Consider the following 17998-nt stretch of genomic DNA (forward strand, 5'->3'; position numbering starts at 1 on the left):
TACATCACAACAAAGCGAAGCTAGACTACTAGAGACAACGAAAAAATAATGTAAAATAATGTATAATATATTATATATAAGTAGTTTAAGTACCGCACGAATGATGTACTCTTATATATATTATACAGCACTAAAATAAATAAATATATATATATATATATATATATATATATATATATATCGGGGGTGGGACGGGGCGGGGAGACTACTCTCCATCCCCGTCCCCGCCGGGGAATCAAATGTTCTCTCCATCCCCGTCCCCATTCTCCTATTTTTATCCCCATCCCCGTCCCCATCGGAGTGGATAGTCGGGTTCCCCTTCGGGTACGGGTACAATTGACATCTCTAGGTTAAATATATATATTTTTTGTAACAATTAAATATTACGGAGTAGTTAATTGTGATGTTTTGAGCCAACTGCAGATCCAATATTCAAACATAAAAGATGATATAGCCTTTAAACATAAAAGCTCTCCCTTTTGTCATGAGTTAGGAAAATTCAAATGTTCTGATCCTATAAAAAAGAAAGTGTCACAAGCGATCAATCCAAAATTTTGCCGCTGGAAATATGATATGGCAAACTGCAGTTCTGAAAAAAAGAGGGAAATCCAGGATATCATTCCAAATTAGAGACAGTAAAAATGGAAACTCAACCCCAAAATCTGCTAATGAAGCCTCCCTTCTTATCTTTTCGCATCCTACTGTCGAGCGCTGGAAAGTCTATGATATTATACGCCAGATCCAAGACAATCGGGTTGCGCGGTACTGCTTGGAAGGGAGGTGGAAAGACTTCAATGCGAGGTGCCACTTTTGTGTTGGAATCGCCAACAGCAGATTCGTATGAATCCAATTTCTCCATGAGAAATTTCTCTAGCTGAAACGCCCATAAAATCAGTGTAAGATCAATAGTAAAATACATCAGTTCATCACGACACATTCCTAATTACTATACCACAAAGTGCAAAAGCAAAAGCAACAAAAAGAATAATATACATCCAACTAGCAGGTATACTTGTTAACAAACATTCAGAGTGCTTCCAATTCAATCCATGAATAGTGAATTTTCATTCTTTCCAAGTGAAATATAAAGCAATAAAACCTATAGAGAAAAATGCTACAAGAATACCTTTTTATCATTTCCACTTAATGAAATATCTGATATCTTTTTTGAGAGATTTTCAGGAACCTTCTCCTCCTCCATAATTCCTCTTGCATGCTCTATACAACTGTTGGATCTACTCTCATTGGATAACACTTCCAGTTCATTGACTATGACCTGGTGGTATAAGGGAGGAAATATACAATAAATCATAAGTGAATTTCAAAAGAAGCCCCACATCAAGAACACCACTAATTAAAACAGTATCCTTCACTCTAAAGACAGATGCCATTTTCAGAAGACGTGTGGTGATAACAGATGTCTTTGATGTAATTTCAATGAGCAAGTAGCATTAGGTCTCTGCTAAATCAATGACATATCTAAGAAAATCAACTTTAAGCAACATTAAAATCAGTTTAACTGTATACAGTGCACATACCTGATCAGAAATATCCACACTGTGAAGTTTCTTCAGTGCGGCATCAGCTAAAGAACGAGCTCGAGAGAACAAGGCATAAGCTTCAGTCCGCTTTCCAGCAGAACTGTATGATTTGGCTAAGTAGAAGCACCTGTCATGATAGTGTTAGGTGTTGTCCTGAATCAATTTAAGCCTTTAAATTACCATACTTTTTTTTTTTTTGTAAATTTCAGACAAAGACATGACTGCAAAAACTCACAAGATCTTCACATTCTAAAATCAATAGAAGGTCATCAGAAATGATTTCTAAATTAAGGATTGGATTTTCCCCCTATAGTGGATTAGTGTAGCTTTTGCTTGGATAGGTCAAATATGGCAACCAAAATTTGAGGAAGAAGAGAGGAAATGGGCTGGAAAACAAAGAAGATAACTAGAGCCATACCTTTGGGCTCGGAAAACCATACTCTTTAATTCACATTCTTCAGCAAATGCCACTTCTTCTGGTTTTCTATCTCTTCCAGAGCTAACTAAATCAGAAAGGTCAGAAGTGTTCTGCCAAAAGAAACACAGAGTTAATACATTTGATGCAAAATATTCACATTATTATCACTACTATGGCCTAAATCATCTCTCAAATTTCATATTGACATGAAAATTGCAATTAAATTCCATCCGTACCTGTAATAAGAGATCATACAGCCGCACAAGCTCTTCCGGCTTCGTAACTTTTTCATTTTTATCATCGCGGACCTTATTGAACTTGCTCTTCGCTATGCTAACCAATAACTGGTTCCGTTCAATAGTTCGTTGCCCTAAGATGGCACCAATAGCTTTATCAAGGCCACTTAACTCATCTTTCACATTTTCAGAATTAGCTGCAGTAACCTAAAGGAATCACAAAATTGGTATCAGCTTCAAGAGTTATGCAGAAAATAGCATCATATTCTGCATTATCAATGGTACCATCTAAAGGTTATGAAGTATCAATTATTTGAGACTCAGGAGGGCATTTGATGAGGAGCAGTATAATACAACTTGTATCTTTCTTACCAAATCACTGCGAATACTGCTTCTGGCTTCATGATATGCTGCAAAAATCTTGTCAAAGACGACAAGTCTCTTCTCTGCTGGAAGAGAATCTCCTGCTGGACCATGAATATCTCTCTCTAATTCCTGAGCTGATCAAAGTTTCTCATACAAGAAATGTTTTATGTCAAACATAATAAAGAGATAAATACATAAATATAATGCTACCAGGTCAAGTTGATTGTACACAATTACACATGTAAACACAAATTTAATCATGATGAATAATATGATGCAGTAGAATTAGGTAAAAGTTAAGCATAAACACATTTTCATCACTGAATCTCAACATGCCATAGGTGAATTATGTAGAGCACAATTGTCCCGATGATGTTTGCAAACATTTTCAATTTACACTCTGTAAGACACATCAAAGCATAATGCACATGCAAACTTCATTTCATGACTATACCCCTAATGTTCATTTTAAATAATCACTGTTAACATGGATTAGAAATAGTTTCCAACTTGGCATTTGCAAGCTAGGCATATTGAGCAATCACAGAAAATAGAGAACAATTGAAGGAACAGACTTTCACTTCAAACATTGAGTAGGAAGTACTGAACGCACGATCTATAAAGTAGATCAAGACAAGAGACCCAATTCAAACATCTGAAGACTTAACAACTCATTCTGCTAGAAAACCAGATGTGTCCTCAAGCACAATCTGTATCACATAAATCAGATCAAGAAAAAAAAAACATAATTTGTATATCTGAAGAAAATCAACAACTCAAGGTGCTAAGGAGCCAGATGGTATCTCCTTAGAGAAATTTCCCGCTGACCTTTTAATATAGAAACTCTAGTTTTTGCATTTGAAATTGGAAACCTATGACCAAGCCAAGTGAATTCTGTCATGGATGCAGCCTGCTGAGATCTAGCCTCAGCCATAGCAGCCTGCCAGCAAAGAAAATGCAAGACATATTATTGAAAATGAAAATTACCCTGGATACAATTCTTGCACAAGAACCACCACATAGTATGATGGAGATCACAGTGGAGCAATAACTAAATCAAGCAAGCACAAGGTAGCTAATACTTTAAATAAATGACTAACCTCTAACTTTGCTTTGAAGAGGTCGAGGGCAGGCCCTTCCATTTCACCTATGTGTACAAGTTCAGAAGTCTGCAGATTTGACTCGCCAATCTTGTGTAAACAATAGCGTATACTTGGTTCTAGTTGCTCCACATATTCACGGCATAAAACTTGATTCTCTAAATCTCCATATTTCCCAAGTTGCTCATAAACAGCCCTAATAAACTCTAAGGTCAGCTAGGAGACAAAGCATAAGGGAAAAAATAAAGAGAATTATTTTTGGTCCAAGTTATGTGCAAGTAGTTCATGTTGTTGTCCTTGAACTTGAGATTTTACTTAATGACATAATGCCATCTCATTTAGCACACACACAAATTAAGTTAGATTCTACCTGGCACTTCGAAAGCATTTAAGTGCAACGTCCCAGTTTTTATCTTGTTCAAACAAGAGATTCCCTTTCATATATGCTGCATACGCCTGCAGTTAGAATATAATAGTGCTTGATAAGAAAATCTTTTTGTAAAATTGAAGCATTTAATCAATGAGTATGAAATCAGATCCAGACCTAATGATAGCATACAAAAGTGGATGTGAGTGAAACACACCAACAGGAAACAGTTATCATTAAACAAATTTCACAGAAAAAATAGCTTGTTTATAAAAATGCATATTGAATAGGAAAATGGCCGAAGGTTACAGCAATACTTTGAATTAGAAAATTTTCCAGATCCTCATATTATTTGCTTATATCCTTCCTGAAAGGTTCAATTATTCTGACTCCAGTTTTGTAAATTTACCAATTAGGGACAGCATCTAAGATTGTTAGGCTAGAACCTAACAATTCAAATGCAAATCATTAAAGAACTGCAGTGGGCAAAGGCTCATCAAATAACAATAATATAAATGGGCAAAGATCCTACACCCATGTAAAGTTTTTAGTATCTGAACTCTGATGCATTGTAAAGAAACTTGATACAAATCCAACGAAAATGGGTTCCATTTCTTTCAATTACCTTGTCATTCTGCACATTTCCATGAGAGGGAATAGTATGAGTGAGAAAATTAAGAATTCTCAAAGTTTCAAGGAATTCCTTATGTGTGTGTAGTAAGGGCTTACTACAAGATTCTGTGTATTAAAAATATACGAAGTTGCAATCGACATAGCAAACTTTGTGATATAAAAGATGAAGCAGCCCAACCATTCAATGTACCTTCTAATGCCTACTTTTAACACACTGGTTGTAAGAGGAAAAAGTTGCTAAAATCCTACAACGCAATTATCTATTGGTGTAAAAATGGTAGGTTAAGATCAATTAGAATGAGCCAACTTCTGAAAGCAGTACAATAACTGGATAGATGAAGGAAAGGGGGCTCACTTCTGCTTCCAAAGATGTCTTTGAGTCTCCCTTGATGGCACACAATTCCTGGAAGAGGATAGCCCATTTAACTGCTTTTCTCAACCTGCCAATGAGGTAGCTCCGTTGTCGTGCATTTGGACCATCAGGCAAAGTTTTCTTTTCCATTGCATGACTCCAGGCTCTCTCAGCAGTATAAAGAACCAAGTGAAGAAACCTGCATTTGACCCAAAGAACTTACTCTAAGCTTCATAAAAAGAGTTAGGAATTCTGCTGGTTAAAAACATCCAGCAATAACACTCAGCAACTTCAGTACCACCACAACCCCTATTTCTACAGTTCTACCTTTCATATCAATTCCAACAAAACCTTATTAGTGTTACATGTAGCCTTGCCACACAACTTCAAAGGAGAAAATAGCAACTGGGAAAGTTGAATTGCAAATGGAGCTCCACATAGCTGGATCACCAGTTCATCACGAATGTAACAATTGTGAATAATGATAAAACAGCCAAAGCATCATCTTAAAACTTGAACAGAATCCCACTGTATACCCAAGAGCGATTGCAAAAATGAATCAAAGTGCATTATACACACCTCACTTCGGTGACTACAGCTGCTGTAATTGCCCGTTTGGTATATTTCCCGCGTCCATGGGTGAACTTCAGTGATTTGTACAATCGCCGCAATCGAGCAGTGCAATACCTCCTGCATACTCGATCAATCAGTGACCATACCATTTTCTAAACACATTAGTGCATAGGTCACAAATTATTGCATATGACACATAAATTATTAATCAATCTTACCGGTATCTAGTGTAGTCACCAAAACGCAATCCGTGCTGCATTTGAGCGGATTTCAACAGCTGCAACACTATACAACACCAAATCGATGCCCCAAATTAGCAATTCAAAAGTGTCACCGATGCATATCAAAAGGAAATGAGCATTAAACAGTCAGCTCCCTCATGCAATATAGTAAAATGTGCATCTTATGCAAACAGTTACGGTCTTATACAATAGCTATCCGGTGCAAACACGCAAACATAAATTGTATACAACGATGAAGAGGAGAAGAGAGAGAACCATTGATAGAGAACTTGGATTTGTTGATCTGATCAGCGTTATTTGGATTCTGCTCTGCAATTTCCATTGCAGAAACACCGTTTCCATTCGCCATTGAAACAGGAATTGAACACAGTTCTACGATTCACTACACACCAAGAAATAAAAATATTTCAAGACAGTAAAAACTACCCAGTTACTGGGCAAACTTATTTGGGTTCTGCATTAGCAACATTTATTATCATGATTAACAAAAAATCAAGATGAAGTGGAGAAAGCCCCTTTTTCAAAACAGCGCAACCTAGCGAAATTATCAAAATCTTAACAAATAAAAATAAAATTGTGAAATAGGAAATTGTGAAGGGGCAGAAAATTACCCAGAAATGGAGAGCTTCAAAATGGAGTGGACCAAGGATGAAACGAGAATCGACGAGCGGAGAAGAAAAGGTTTGAATGTTTGATAAATTGGGCTGACGGCTTGACTACGGTTCAGTTCGGACCGAACCGTGCACGGTTGGAACTGGAAAGTTCCAGTTCCGGTTCCAAACCGGAAAAAAATTTTAAAAAAAAAATAATTTAATTAGTATTTATTATTTGGTTAAAGTTTAATTATTATTAGATTAAAGTTTAATTTAATTACTATTTATTATTTGTCAAAGACTTTGTGGTTTAGTGTCACCCGGTTTACCCTCTAGTACTCAGAAATAAAAAGTTTAAACTATAAATAACATTTTAAAATTCAACTATAACAATTTTTTTAAATATAGTTTAACTTTGAAGTTTAAATATTTAATATAACTATTTTAAAAAACATTTTAGAATGGAAATTTTTCAACAAAAAATATTAATTGTTGAATTTAGAATTTTTAAAAAAAAATTAAAAATAAAAAATCCGGTCCGAACTGACGGTTCGAACCAAAACCGCCAGTTCTGAAACTGTGTCCATGACTACTTTCGCCTCCTCCACGTGTGCATACAAGTTTTTCTCTGTCTGTACAATATAAATATATAATGTGTAGGAATTACGGAGTATATATTTGTGCGTCCCCACATTTACATTCAGTACTTTTTTAGTACTATTGTGACATTGTCACATTTAGTCCTATTTTTTTAATTTTGCCATATTATATCCTTGACTTTGAACAACTTCCACTTTTAGTCTTTGACTATTTCGGCATTACCACATTTAGTCCTATTCTTTTAATTTTATCAAATTACATCTATGACTTTGAGCAACTTTTACTTATAGTCCTCAACTAGTATTTCGTTGCCACATTTAGTCATATTCTTTTAATTTTTTTCATATTACATCCATGATTTTTCATTTGATTGCCACAATTAATCTTCCGTTAAAAATACCATTATTTTACCGTTAAAAATATTAGTTACAATATTGAAAGATAGTGATATCCTTAAATTGACATATAACAAAGGAAAAAAATTCTTATACATATCGTAACTCATATTTCTATGAGTTACGATATTACATTCTTTGATATTTACGATATTTCTAATGTGTTTGAAATATGAGTTACGATATGTGAAAGGATTTTTTCTTTTTTATTTGTCAACTCTAACGGTAAATAGTATAATTTTTTAACGGAAATGCATAGATGTAATATGAAAAAATTAAAAGAATATGACTAAATGTGATAATACCATAATAGTCAATGACTAAAAGTGGAAGTTACTGAAAGTAATGGATGTAATATGGTAAAATTAAAAGAATAAAACTAAATGTGGCAATGACACAATAGTCGATAACTAAAAGTTAAAGTTGTTCAAAGTCAGGGATGTAATATGACAAAAAAAACATTTTTTTAAAAAAAGAAAAGGACTGAATGTTGGAATGCAACAATAGTCGAGAACTAAAAGTGGAATTTGCTCATCAACTTTATTGAATGTAATATTATTTAATATACTTTCTATATGAATTGTAGTTCAAAGAGAGATTAGTAGTCTAAAGAAAGAGCTACAAGATACCAATTGAGCACAATGTGGGAAGCCAAAGTCGCTATATAAATGTGCATTTTGAGTAAAGTATCTTTCATACATTTGTGGACATACTTTATCAATTCACCTATGCTGAGGCTCGATCTCATGACCTCCCATATGAGAGAGTCATTACATCCATCTGAGTACAAAATGCTTGACTTTTATTCATTATAATTAAATTATATGAAAGTCTACACTCTCTTCAAATTTCTTAGGCTAATAAGTGATGCAATTTTTTCCCTTTATAATTTTAAGCAAAAATTAAGAGACATAACACATGCACAAAGGATATCTATCTATATATCTATATATATATATATTAAAACAGAAGTGCTAGCTTTTCCGCTCATTTTAGTCCAAAAATTTTGAAATCAGTCAACATAATAATATATAATAATTCCTTATCAAAAATTCTAGCCTTCCTTATCATTCCTTATTTATGGCTAAAATTGACAAAATATTCCAAAAAATGATAGCATTCAAATAGAACTATAATTAATATAATTAATAAATTAAAGTAGTTAATTCCGTGCACCGCCATACAATTCAAATTGAACTATAATCTATATATAATTAAACTACTTAATTCTGTGCACCGCTAGTCATTTTTGAATATAATTAAAGTAATTTGAATGCTATTGCTATCATTTTACTATTTAGTATTTTAATTACTTTAATTATATTTTATTTATATTAAAAAATGATGCTGAATTAAACGGTATGAAATATTTTCTTCAAATTACTATATGATGTATATTATAATATTCCAAAAAATATTACTAATATTATATTAATGTACGTAATTAAATTCCTCTCATGATGATATTTAAAAAAACTTCAACAATCAAGTTACTATATGATGTATATTATAGTATTCCAAAAAAATATTACTATATTATGTTAATATACGTAATTAATTTCCTCTCATGATAATATTCAAAAGAAAATAAAATTCCAACAATCAAATTACTATGTGATGTATATCATAATTAAATTCCTCTCATTATCATATTCAAAAAAAAATCCAACAATCAAATTACTATATGATGTATATTATAGTATTCCAAAAAAATATTATAATGCTGAAATAAACGGTATGAAATATTTTATTCAAATTACTATATGATGTATATTATAATATTCCAAAAAATATTACTAATATTATATTAATGTACGTAATTAAATTCCTCTCATGATGATATTTAAAAAAAATTCAACAATCAAGTTACTATATGATGTATATTATAGTATTCCAAAAAAATATTATAATGCTGAAATAAACGGTATGAAATATTTTATTCAAATTACTATATGATGTATATTATAATATTCCAAAAAATATTACTATATTATGTTCATGTACGTAATTAAATTCCTCTCATGATGATATTTTTTTAAAAAAAAATTCAACAATCAAGTTACTATATGATGTATATTATAGTATTCCAAAAAAATATTACTATATTATGTTAATATACGTAATTAAATTCCTCTCATGATAATATTCAAAAGAAAATAAAATTCCAACAATCAAATTACTATGTGATGTATATCATAATTAAATTCCTCTCATGATCATATTCAAAAAAAATTCCAACAATCAAATTACTATATGATGTATATTATAGTATTCCAAAAAAATATTACTATATTATGTTAATGTACGTAATTAAATTCCTCTCATGATAATATTCAAAACAAAATAAAATTCCAACAATCAAATTACTATGTGATGTATATTATAGTGTTAAAAAAATATTATTATATTATGCTAATGTACGTAATTAAATTCCCCTCATGATAATATTCAAAAGAAAATAAAATTTCAACAATCAAATTACTATATGATGTATATCATAGTATTCAAAAAAAATATTACTATATTATGTTAATGACGTAATTAAATTCCGCTCATGATAATATTAAAAAAAAAATCCAACAATCAAATTACTATGTGATGCATATTATAGTATTAAAAAAATATTACTATATTATGTTAATGTACGTAATTAAATTCCACTCATGTTAATATTCAAAAAAATAATTCCAACAATCAAATTACTATATGATGTATATTATAGTATTAAAAAAAAATATTACTATATTATGTTAATGACGTAATTAAATTCCGCTCATGATAATATTAAAAAAAAAATCCAACAATCAAATTACTATGTGATGCATATTATAGTATTAAAAAAATATTACTATATTATGTTAATGTACGTAATTAAATTCCACTCATGTTAATATTCAAAAAAATAATTCCAACAATCAAATTACTATATGATGTATATTATTGTATTAAAAAAATGACTATATTATGTTAATGTACGTAATTAAATGCTATTCAATTATACGGTTGCGTGTTTGTAGGTTATATATAGATTTATATATTTCTTAATTTATTTATTTAAAAATTTGAAATCAATGAACATAGTATTACAAAATCATAGTACCTTCAATATTTTATTTCCATTTAGTAATTGAGAATACGGCAAGCTATAAATAATGACATTCCTTATCATTCCTTATTTATGTACATATATTAACAAAATATTCAAATAATGATTCCATTCCTTAAGAAAGGAAAAGTAATGGAATATTTTATACACGGAAATTAACATATATTAACAAAATAGAATATAGAATATTAGTATATAGAATATTATTTACATTAGTATATATAATCTTAATATATATATATATATATATATATATATATATATATATATATATATATAAACAAAAGTGCTCTTTTATTTCTATTTCTATTTCAACTTAATTATACACGAAAAAATACTATTCAATATGGCTCCCACCTTCAATCTAATTAACCAAATAACCGCTAACTCCACGAATTGGACGATACAAGTTCGTCTAATCCGAATGTACGAGTCAACGTTCAACAATGACACCTACAATTCTAATTTTTTGGAGTGCGTGTTTCATGATTATGAGGTAAATTATGTTAGTTATACATTAGCATATTCACATATAAATGTATATATATATTCATCAAATTCTTACTTTTTTTTTTTTTTTTTGTAATTTAGGGTACGTGTATACATGCATCCATAAAAAAGGGTCAAGTTGATGAATTTAAAAAAGTCTTTTCTGAGGGTCATATCTACTCCATTAAAAATTTTATTGTTGCAACAAATGACATGAGATATAAAACTACGCATCACAAATACAAGATCAAGTTCATGCATTCTACCATAGTCTTCCAGTATAACAACAACGATTTTCCAAACATGACATACATGTTGAAAGCTTTTGATCAACTTGGTCCTGCCGAAATTAATATTTTATATAGAATTGAAATTAACATTTATTATTTTAAGTCTATTAAATTAATTAAAATTAAATTCTTTATACAAAACAAATTTTTTTTAATTTAATTTAATATTTTAATATTATAGATATTTTTAAAATTTTTTATTTGTTTTGAATTTCAATTCAAAAAATAATAACATTAAAATAATTTTATTTGGTTCAAGTTTAGCTATATATCTTTTTTTAATTCTATAGTTAAATTACGTATGACGATTGAAATAATTCATTTTTAAACATTTCATGCGAATAAAAGTAAACTTTGGTGCAAAATGAACTAAAAATAAATCAAATGCAATCTCATTTTTATTTTTAATTCTATTTTCTATCATTATATTGCTATAAATATAGATCTCTATCCTTTTTAAAGTCTTTAAATAATAATATGGTAATTTAATGGTAATAGGATTTTATATATATATATATATATATATATATATATATATATATATATATATANTTTAAAATAATAGTTATTATTTAAATATTATGAGCCCAAAACAAATTAATTTAGTTTAATAACATAACTGAAGAAAAACTAACATAAAAATGAACTAATTGAACTAAATTACATTTGCGGAGTTTAAAGAAAATATAATGTTATTGGGTAAATGTCTCACATTTATATAATGTTACTAAATTAATTGAAATTCACATATTTAAGAATGATGCATTATCTCGAGATCTATCAATTTAAAATGAAGAAGAATAAGAGATAATAGAACTAAAAGAAAGAAACTTTCAATAAATTAGTTAAAAACATATCATAGATCTATAAATATTGAACCACAAATCCTATTATGGACCTATTATTTAAATGATGATCTAGAGAGGTTTTGATTGTGCTACATTTATGGGTTGGAAAATATTTAGAAACAAAACTAAGTGGTTTCTAAACGTCTATTTACTAGTTATGATAACAAACAAAAGTTTAAGGCAAAAACTTGTTTGAAATCGTCTCATGTGTCTCAATCCGTGAGACGGGTCGGATATTTAATTAACGAGGTCAAATGTCCGGTCCATTAATCAAAAGATCTTACCCGTCTTACAGATTGAAAACCATGAAACGGTCTCATACTAAGTGTTACTCAAAGTTTAAAATATCACCAAAGTAGATTCTAAAACAAAACTCAGATATCAATGTAAAATTTAAAATAAGAATATTTTTTCATGCAAGCAAAAAATATATATAATACTCCGTATTTATCAATATCTGTATAATAAAAAAATTATAAATTTCTCTTTTATAGTATTTTGTATAATATGAAAATATATATTATATTTATAGTATTTTGTATAATATGAAAATATATACACATTTTTTTTATAGAATTGTGATTACTGGCATAATTATACACGTTAATTACTACAATGGTTACTTATTAAAACAAATTATTTTAAAATATATCCAAACTCATACTCATACTTTTTTTTTTTTTGAGTACAACTCATACTCTTAATTAAAAATTCAAAAATATTTAAAAATTTGTCTAAATATGTAATATAGTTAGGCACTACATTAATCCATATAAATTTAAAAATTAAATTCTTTTAATTTGTAAATGTAATTTTCTTAATTATAATTAATAAAATATAATTAAAAATAAAATTATAAAATTAAGAGTGTGTTCATAAATATTTATATTTTTAAAATACTATTTTTTAATTTCTAAATTTAATTATTTTAATTATAATATATCAATATAAATTATAATTACCGAAATTATATTATAGAACTTGCATATATACATATTAATAAATATTATTTGTATATACACTATATTACACAATCATATAAGAAAATGCGTCCGATCAGAGTTTAAAATCACATCTACAAAATTTTAAATTTACATTTTTAAAATTTCTAAGTAAATTTTCTTTGTTTTTTTTTTGAGTACTACTGACTCTGTTACAATGTAGTATCTGTTCATAGCTACTTTTTCAACCTACTGAAGCACAACGAGTCAATAGTTGCCTCCACTGAGGCTCGAACCCACTCCCATAATAACAAATTTTCTTTGTTATTATTCATATTGTTAGAATTATAATATACGAAGTATATGAAATACGATTAGGAATAATTCAATTTAATTATGTAAATTTATCTAAATATGTACATGATTAGAGGTTATATTAATCATACAGAATTTTAATTTTGTATGCTACGATAATAGATACTTGACCAAATATATGAAAATTCAACTATATTATTATATTATACATTTTAATATATTTTCATTTTAAAATTTTTTTATTTGAATTCATAATAACAAAATTATTTCCGTGCATCGCGCGGGTAAAACACTAGTAAATAGGTAACGCATACTGCTGAGTACTAGATACTAAGTTTTCACAAATATTCAAAATGATAAAGGGTATTATTTTACTCATCTAAACCATCACAGGAAGATTTAAGGGGTCAGATATTCGATATTATCCAACTCGTTGACATTTATACTAATATATATAATTGTCTACCATTACTTACCATTTTGTGTGCTACTTTTTTCTTTAAATAGTACAAATGTTCAAAAATTGCATGTTTCACGCATTTGATTTTTTACTCCCGAGTCCTGAAGTTGTAATATGGATATTATGACTTAACCCAGTGGGGTAGTACAAGTGGCAAGTGAGCTCTCTAATCGTCTCGTGCCTCCCGGACCGTTAAACGGACGGAAGGAAATACCCTGTAAATTTACCAAAAAAAAAAATTGGATATTATGACTTGCATGAAATCCTTAATGCTACGGGTCTGAAAAGTCCTAAGGGTTATCCATACAAATTTTAGACTTGCAAGGTAACATGGAAGCTTGTGTGATTTTTTTTTTCTAATTTTTTAAATTTTATTTTGTTTGCGATGTGGCTTGCAAGCTTTCTAAAGCTTGCAAAACAAAAGGCGTTGTAGCATGCAACAACCTTTTGTATTATATTTTTTAAAATTTATTATTTATTGTTATGTTATTATATTATAATAATATAATGTGAAAGTGAAATCATTTTTGAAAGTGAGAAAATATGGTAGGACTGTAAATAAAATATTAAATAAATTAAAAATTAGAAAAAATGTCAAATAGACTATCGAATTTTACCTAGAAAGTCAATTAGACCCCTAATAAACTTTTTAAAGTAGCAATTAAACTCATCAATATTTTATTTTGGTGCAATGAAGTCCAAAAACCAGTTAGTGATTTGCGATAGTAGGTTACTAGGGTTCTGACAACCCTCCAGCGAAACTCCAGTGCCATTTTTGATACAAAAAAAAAAAAAAAAAGTGATCGGCGACACACCGGTCTCCCGTTGTCATTGAAGAAATAGACCAATGGGTCACCTTTGATTACCTTCTCAATTGAAAAAGCAACCCAGATGGTCGCCTTCTCACACTGGAGAGGCGACCATTGGTTGCCTTCTCCGGTGTTGCCTTCTTCTTCAATGGCGATTGATCATCGATCATTTTTTTAAAATCAGAAATGACATCGGAGTTTTGCCGAAAGGTTGTGAGAATAGTAACATGCTATCGCAGGTCACTAACAAGTGTTTGGGCTTTATTTTGTACTAAAAAAATGTTGATGAGTTTAATTACTACTTTAAAAAATTTTAAGGGTCTAATTGACTTTTTATGTGAAATTTGCAAAACTATTTGACTCTTTTCATTTAAGGGTATGCATGGAAAGCAGGAAAATGTTTTCTGGAAAATGTTTTTTGGAAAATGAGTCATTTTCCAGACAACATTTTATTTTCCCGTGTTTGATTGCGTTATGGAAAACTGTCTTGGTGTGTTTTGTTCATTTTATAGAAAATGAGTGAAAAATGAGTAGAATTGTATAATTATATATTTTTATTATTTTATTTAAAATACAAAATAATATAAAACTATATAAAATAATAATATTTATTAGTCCGTATAAAAGAAAAAAAAAGAAAAAAAAGAAGAAGAAGAAAAAAAAAAAAACAGGTCCCGGCCGAAACCAGAGCAAAACTGTTCCGGTTTTTCTGAAATTTTCTTGACAGGATTACAAGAATTTTACGTTGCAAGAAATATAGAGAGAATCAGTGGAGACTGGACAAACGGAGATACGAAGAAGAGTTGATTGGAAACATGAGCGCGCATCCGTTTCTGAAAAAGCCCAAAGTGGAGCCAGACGTGGAGAACGGTGGTGGAAGTATCGGCGGAGAAGCCAATAATGACGGCAAGGATGTTCCTGAAGATACGAATGATCAGTCAAGGAGCGAGCAAGAAGAAGCCCTAGTTGCTCTCTTTGAACATCGCACTAAGGAGGTTCATGATCTCCGGCGGCGCATCTCTTACTATAAATCTCAGGTTTTTATTTCCTTCATTTGTTTTGGCTGTGATTCTTGTATTTCTTTTGAGTACTGTATTCCTGTATTGTATTTGGGGAAGATTTGATAGTGCATTAGTGCTGCTTTGCTCGTACAGTTCTCGTGCATATTGCGTGCTTGTGATTTTGGACTATGGTGGTTTGAAGTATGATTTATTTTTATTCTTACTGATGAGGATTAAAATAATGAGCTTTAGACAATTGTTGGAGTTAACGTGTGTTACTGAACTGAAATGGGGGAAAATTGAGTGAAGTTGTGTTGATGAAACTATAGGGAGAAGATGGAATTTTGGTTATGGGAAGGTGGTATGGAGTTGGCTCCCAACTATCTGCTGGTTGGCTTAACAACCAAGCTGAAAACAGGAGACTTGTAACTAAAATAGAAGCAAAACAAAATAATATTGTGAACATGCCGGTCCCAAATCATGGATTGGTGAGTTGAAATCCTTTGATTTGGCTTTGAAGATAACCTATTGTTCAATTGAGCCATAAAACATTAAAATCTTGCTGCTCTCTCTATTCTTTTAATTCTCCAACTTTGCACCATAAGTATTGGTTGTAGACTTTGTGTACATTGACTAAAACATCATATATGGCATGCCCCTCAACTTTAAACTGTCCTTGTTCCCAAGGATGTGATAGAGCTAAGATGGATGCAAAAATGAACCCCAAATTTCCATCATTAATGCATTTCTGGAGGTGCCTAGAATTCATAATGCCAACTAGTAACTTACCAAAATGGGTTGAGTTCCATATATTGGGGTTCTTCTGTGAGTACAGGGCATCCATAGTACTCTGTATTATGCACTCCTTGGGTCATTTGAACCTGTTAATTACTATGCTTCTACCTTGTTTTTGGGATCTTGCTCTAACTTGTCAAAAGTGATCACTATGTCGCCTAGCGATGCAACCAATGGAAAAATGTCTCACTTTGGTGAAGTGTTGGAAAGTGAGAAAGCAAACAAAAGTGTCCACTTTGACACCAAAGTGAGAGGAAAATGGTGACTGAATTACTGAAAAAGCGCACTTAGTTGTATAAAGTGAGTCAACAATCTAACCTCCAAAACACAGGGGTAAAAGGGCAGTTCATTTAAATCTTTTCTTCAGAGTTTAGTGACATCTTCTCTGATTCAAAGTTTCTCTTAAACGATCAAAACTTCTTTTTCGATCTTATCCCGTATAGTCACCATTAACTCTCAGCTAGCCTCAAGTGTGTACTGTTTCTTATTCTTCTTCTCTTTCACAATACTAATTTTCTTTTCTTTGTTACTCACCTTGCTGTTTATGAAAAAACTGAAAGTTTGGATGATGACGAATATTGATGATTGGTAAATGATATTGACTTTATTATTTAACTCATCTTTGTCAGTACTTAGTTTGCTCTAGACTATTGTATATTGATGAACTTATGCAACTGTAAGATAAAATATATCACATATAATCATAGGAGTTGCATTGTCAACCATTTATGTATCATGGTAAATCATATATATACATGCGCGCGCGTGTGTGTCAAGTGGTTGAAAATTGATTTCCTGACGTCCAATCGCTCTATTTTTAAAAAAAAGCATTGCTCTGGTTTATGCTTTGAGTTTTAAAGCAATTTAGGCCTTGTTGTTTCTTTGGGCTTTCACTCACTCCCGTGTTTAGTGTGCTTGTGATTAATTGCGGGAGCATAGATTTTATAGATGAAGTAATGGACCTTGTACCTACTTTACCACTCAAATGTTCTTTTTCTTTATTTCTGTCCATTAGAGATGCTAGATGCACAACCACTTTAAAGTTGAGGGTAACCATTCCATTGTATGGTCCGGAGACTCTTGCAACTATCATAAAATCCAAGCAAGTGGACATATAATTGTGATAAAATATAAATATTTGGTATTAAATTGGCAAAACTTAAAGATTTGGATATAATATAATTATCAGCGGTTTTATTTTTCACCAATAAGCCCTTTTTAAATTATAGGTTGCCATTATTATTATTATTGTTGTTTTTGTTGTTGTTATTATTTTATTATTATTATTATTATTAATTATAGGAAAAAATATGAGATTATGTTATATGTCAATTGCTGAATTAATTTAGCCAATTGCTCATAAATAGTCTATGTTTGATGTTTCCTAAAATAGTAATTGCTCATAATACTAAAATGCTAATTGCTCATAATGCGAAATTGTTAGATATGTTTTGTGGTTTAGTTTTAGAAAAATACGTCAAAAGATAATTCTACAAAAAAAAAAAAAAAAAAAAAAAAAAAAATCTAA

General features: G+C 30.2%; 2 protein-coding genes across 2 annotated transcripts in view; one reads left to right on the plus strand and one right to left on the minus strand.

Moving 5' to 3' along the window:
• Positions 1-394: 394 nt before the first annotated feature.
• LOC116033489 (signal recognition particle subunit SRP68) lies at positions 395-6538 on the minus strand. Its single transcript, XM_031276235.1, has 14 exons — positions 6440-6538; positions 6084-6210; positions 5805-5871; positions 5593-5703; positions 5017-5212; positions 4032-4117; positions 3662-3857; positions 3390-3501; positions 2568-2695; positions 2196-2402; positions 1960-2069; positions 1539-1668; positions 1127-1276; positions 395-874 (listed from the first exon to the last, which is right to left on the minus strand). Exons 2-14 carry the CDS (start codon positions 6175-6177, stop codon positions 650-652), a joined length of 1812 nt encoding a protein of 603 aa, XP_031132095.1. The 5' UTR covers positions 6178-6210; positions 6440-6538; the 3' UTR covers positions 395-649.
• Positions 6539-15353: 8815 nt separating this feature from the next.
• Positions 15354-17998, plus strand: part of LOC116031478 — a 7584-nt gene continuing 4939 nt past the window's right edge. The window contains exon 1 of the mRNA XM_031273701.1: positions 15354-15711. Coding sequence (XP_031129561.1) covers positions 15490-15711 — 222 coding nt within the window. The 5' untranslated portion in view covers positions 15354-15489. The remainder of the gene's footprint in view (positions 15712-17998) is intronic.

This window comes from Ipomoea triloba, chromosome 10 (genome assembly GCF_003576645.1).
Source record: "Ipomoea triloba cultivar NCNSP0323 chromosome 10, ASM357664v1".
In the NCBI taxonomy this organism is placed as follows: Eukaryota; Viridiplantae; Streptophyta; class Magnoliopsida; order Solanales; family Convolvulaceae; genus Ipomoea; species Ipomoea triloba.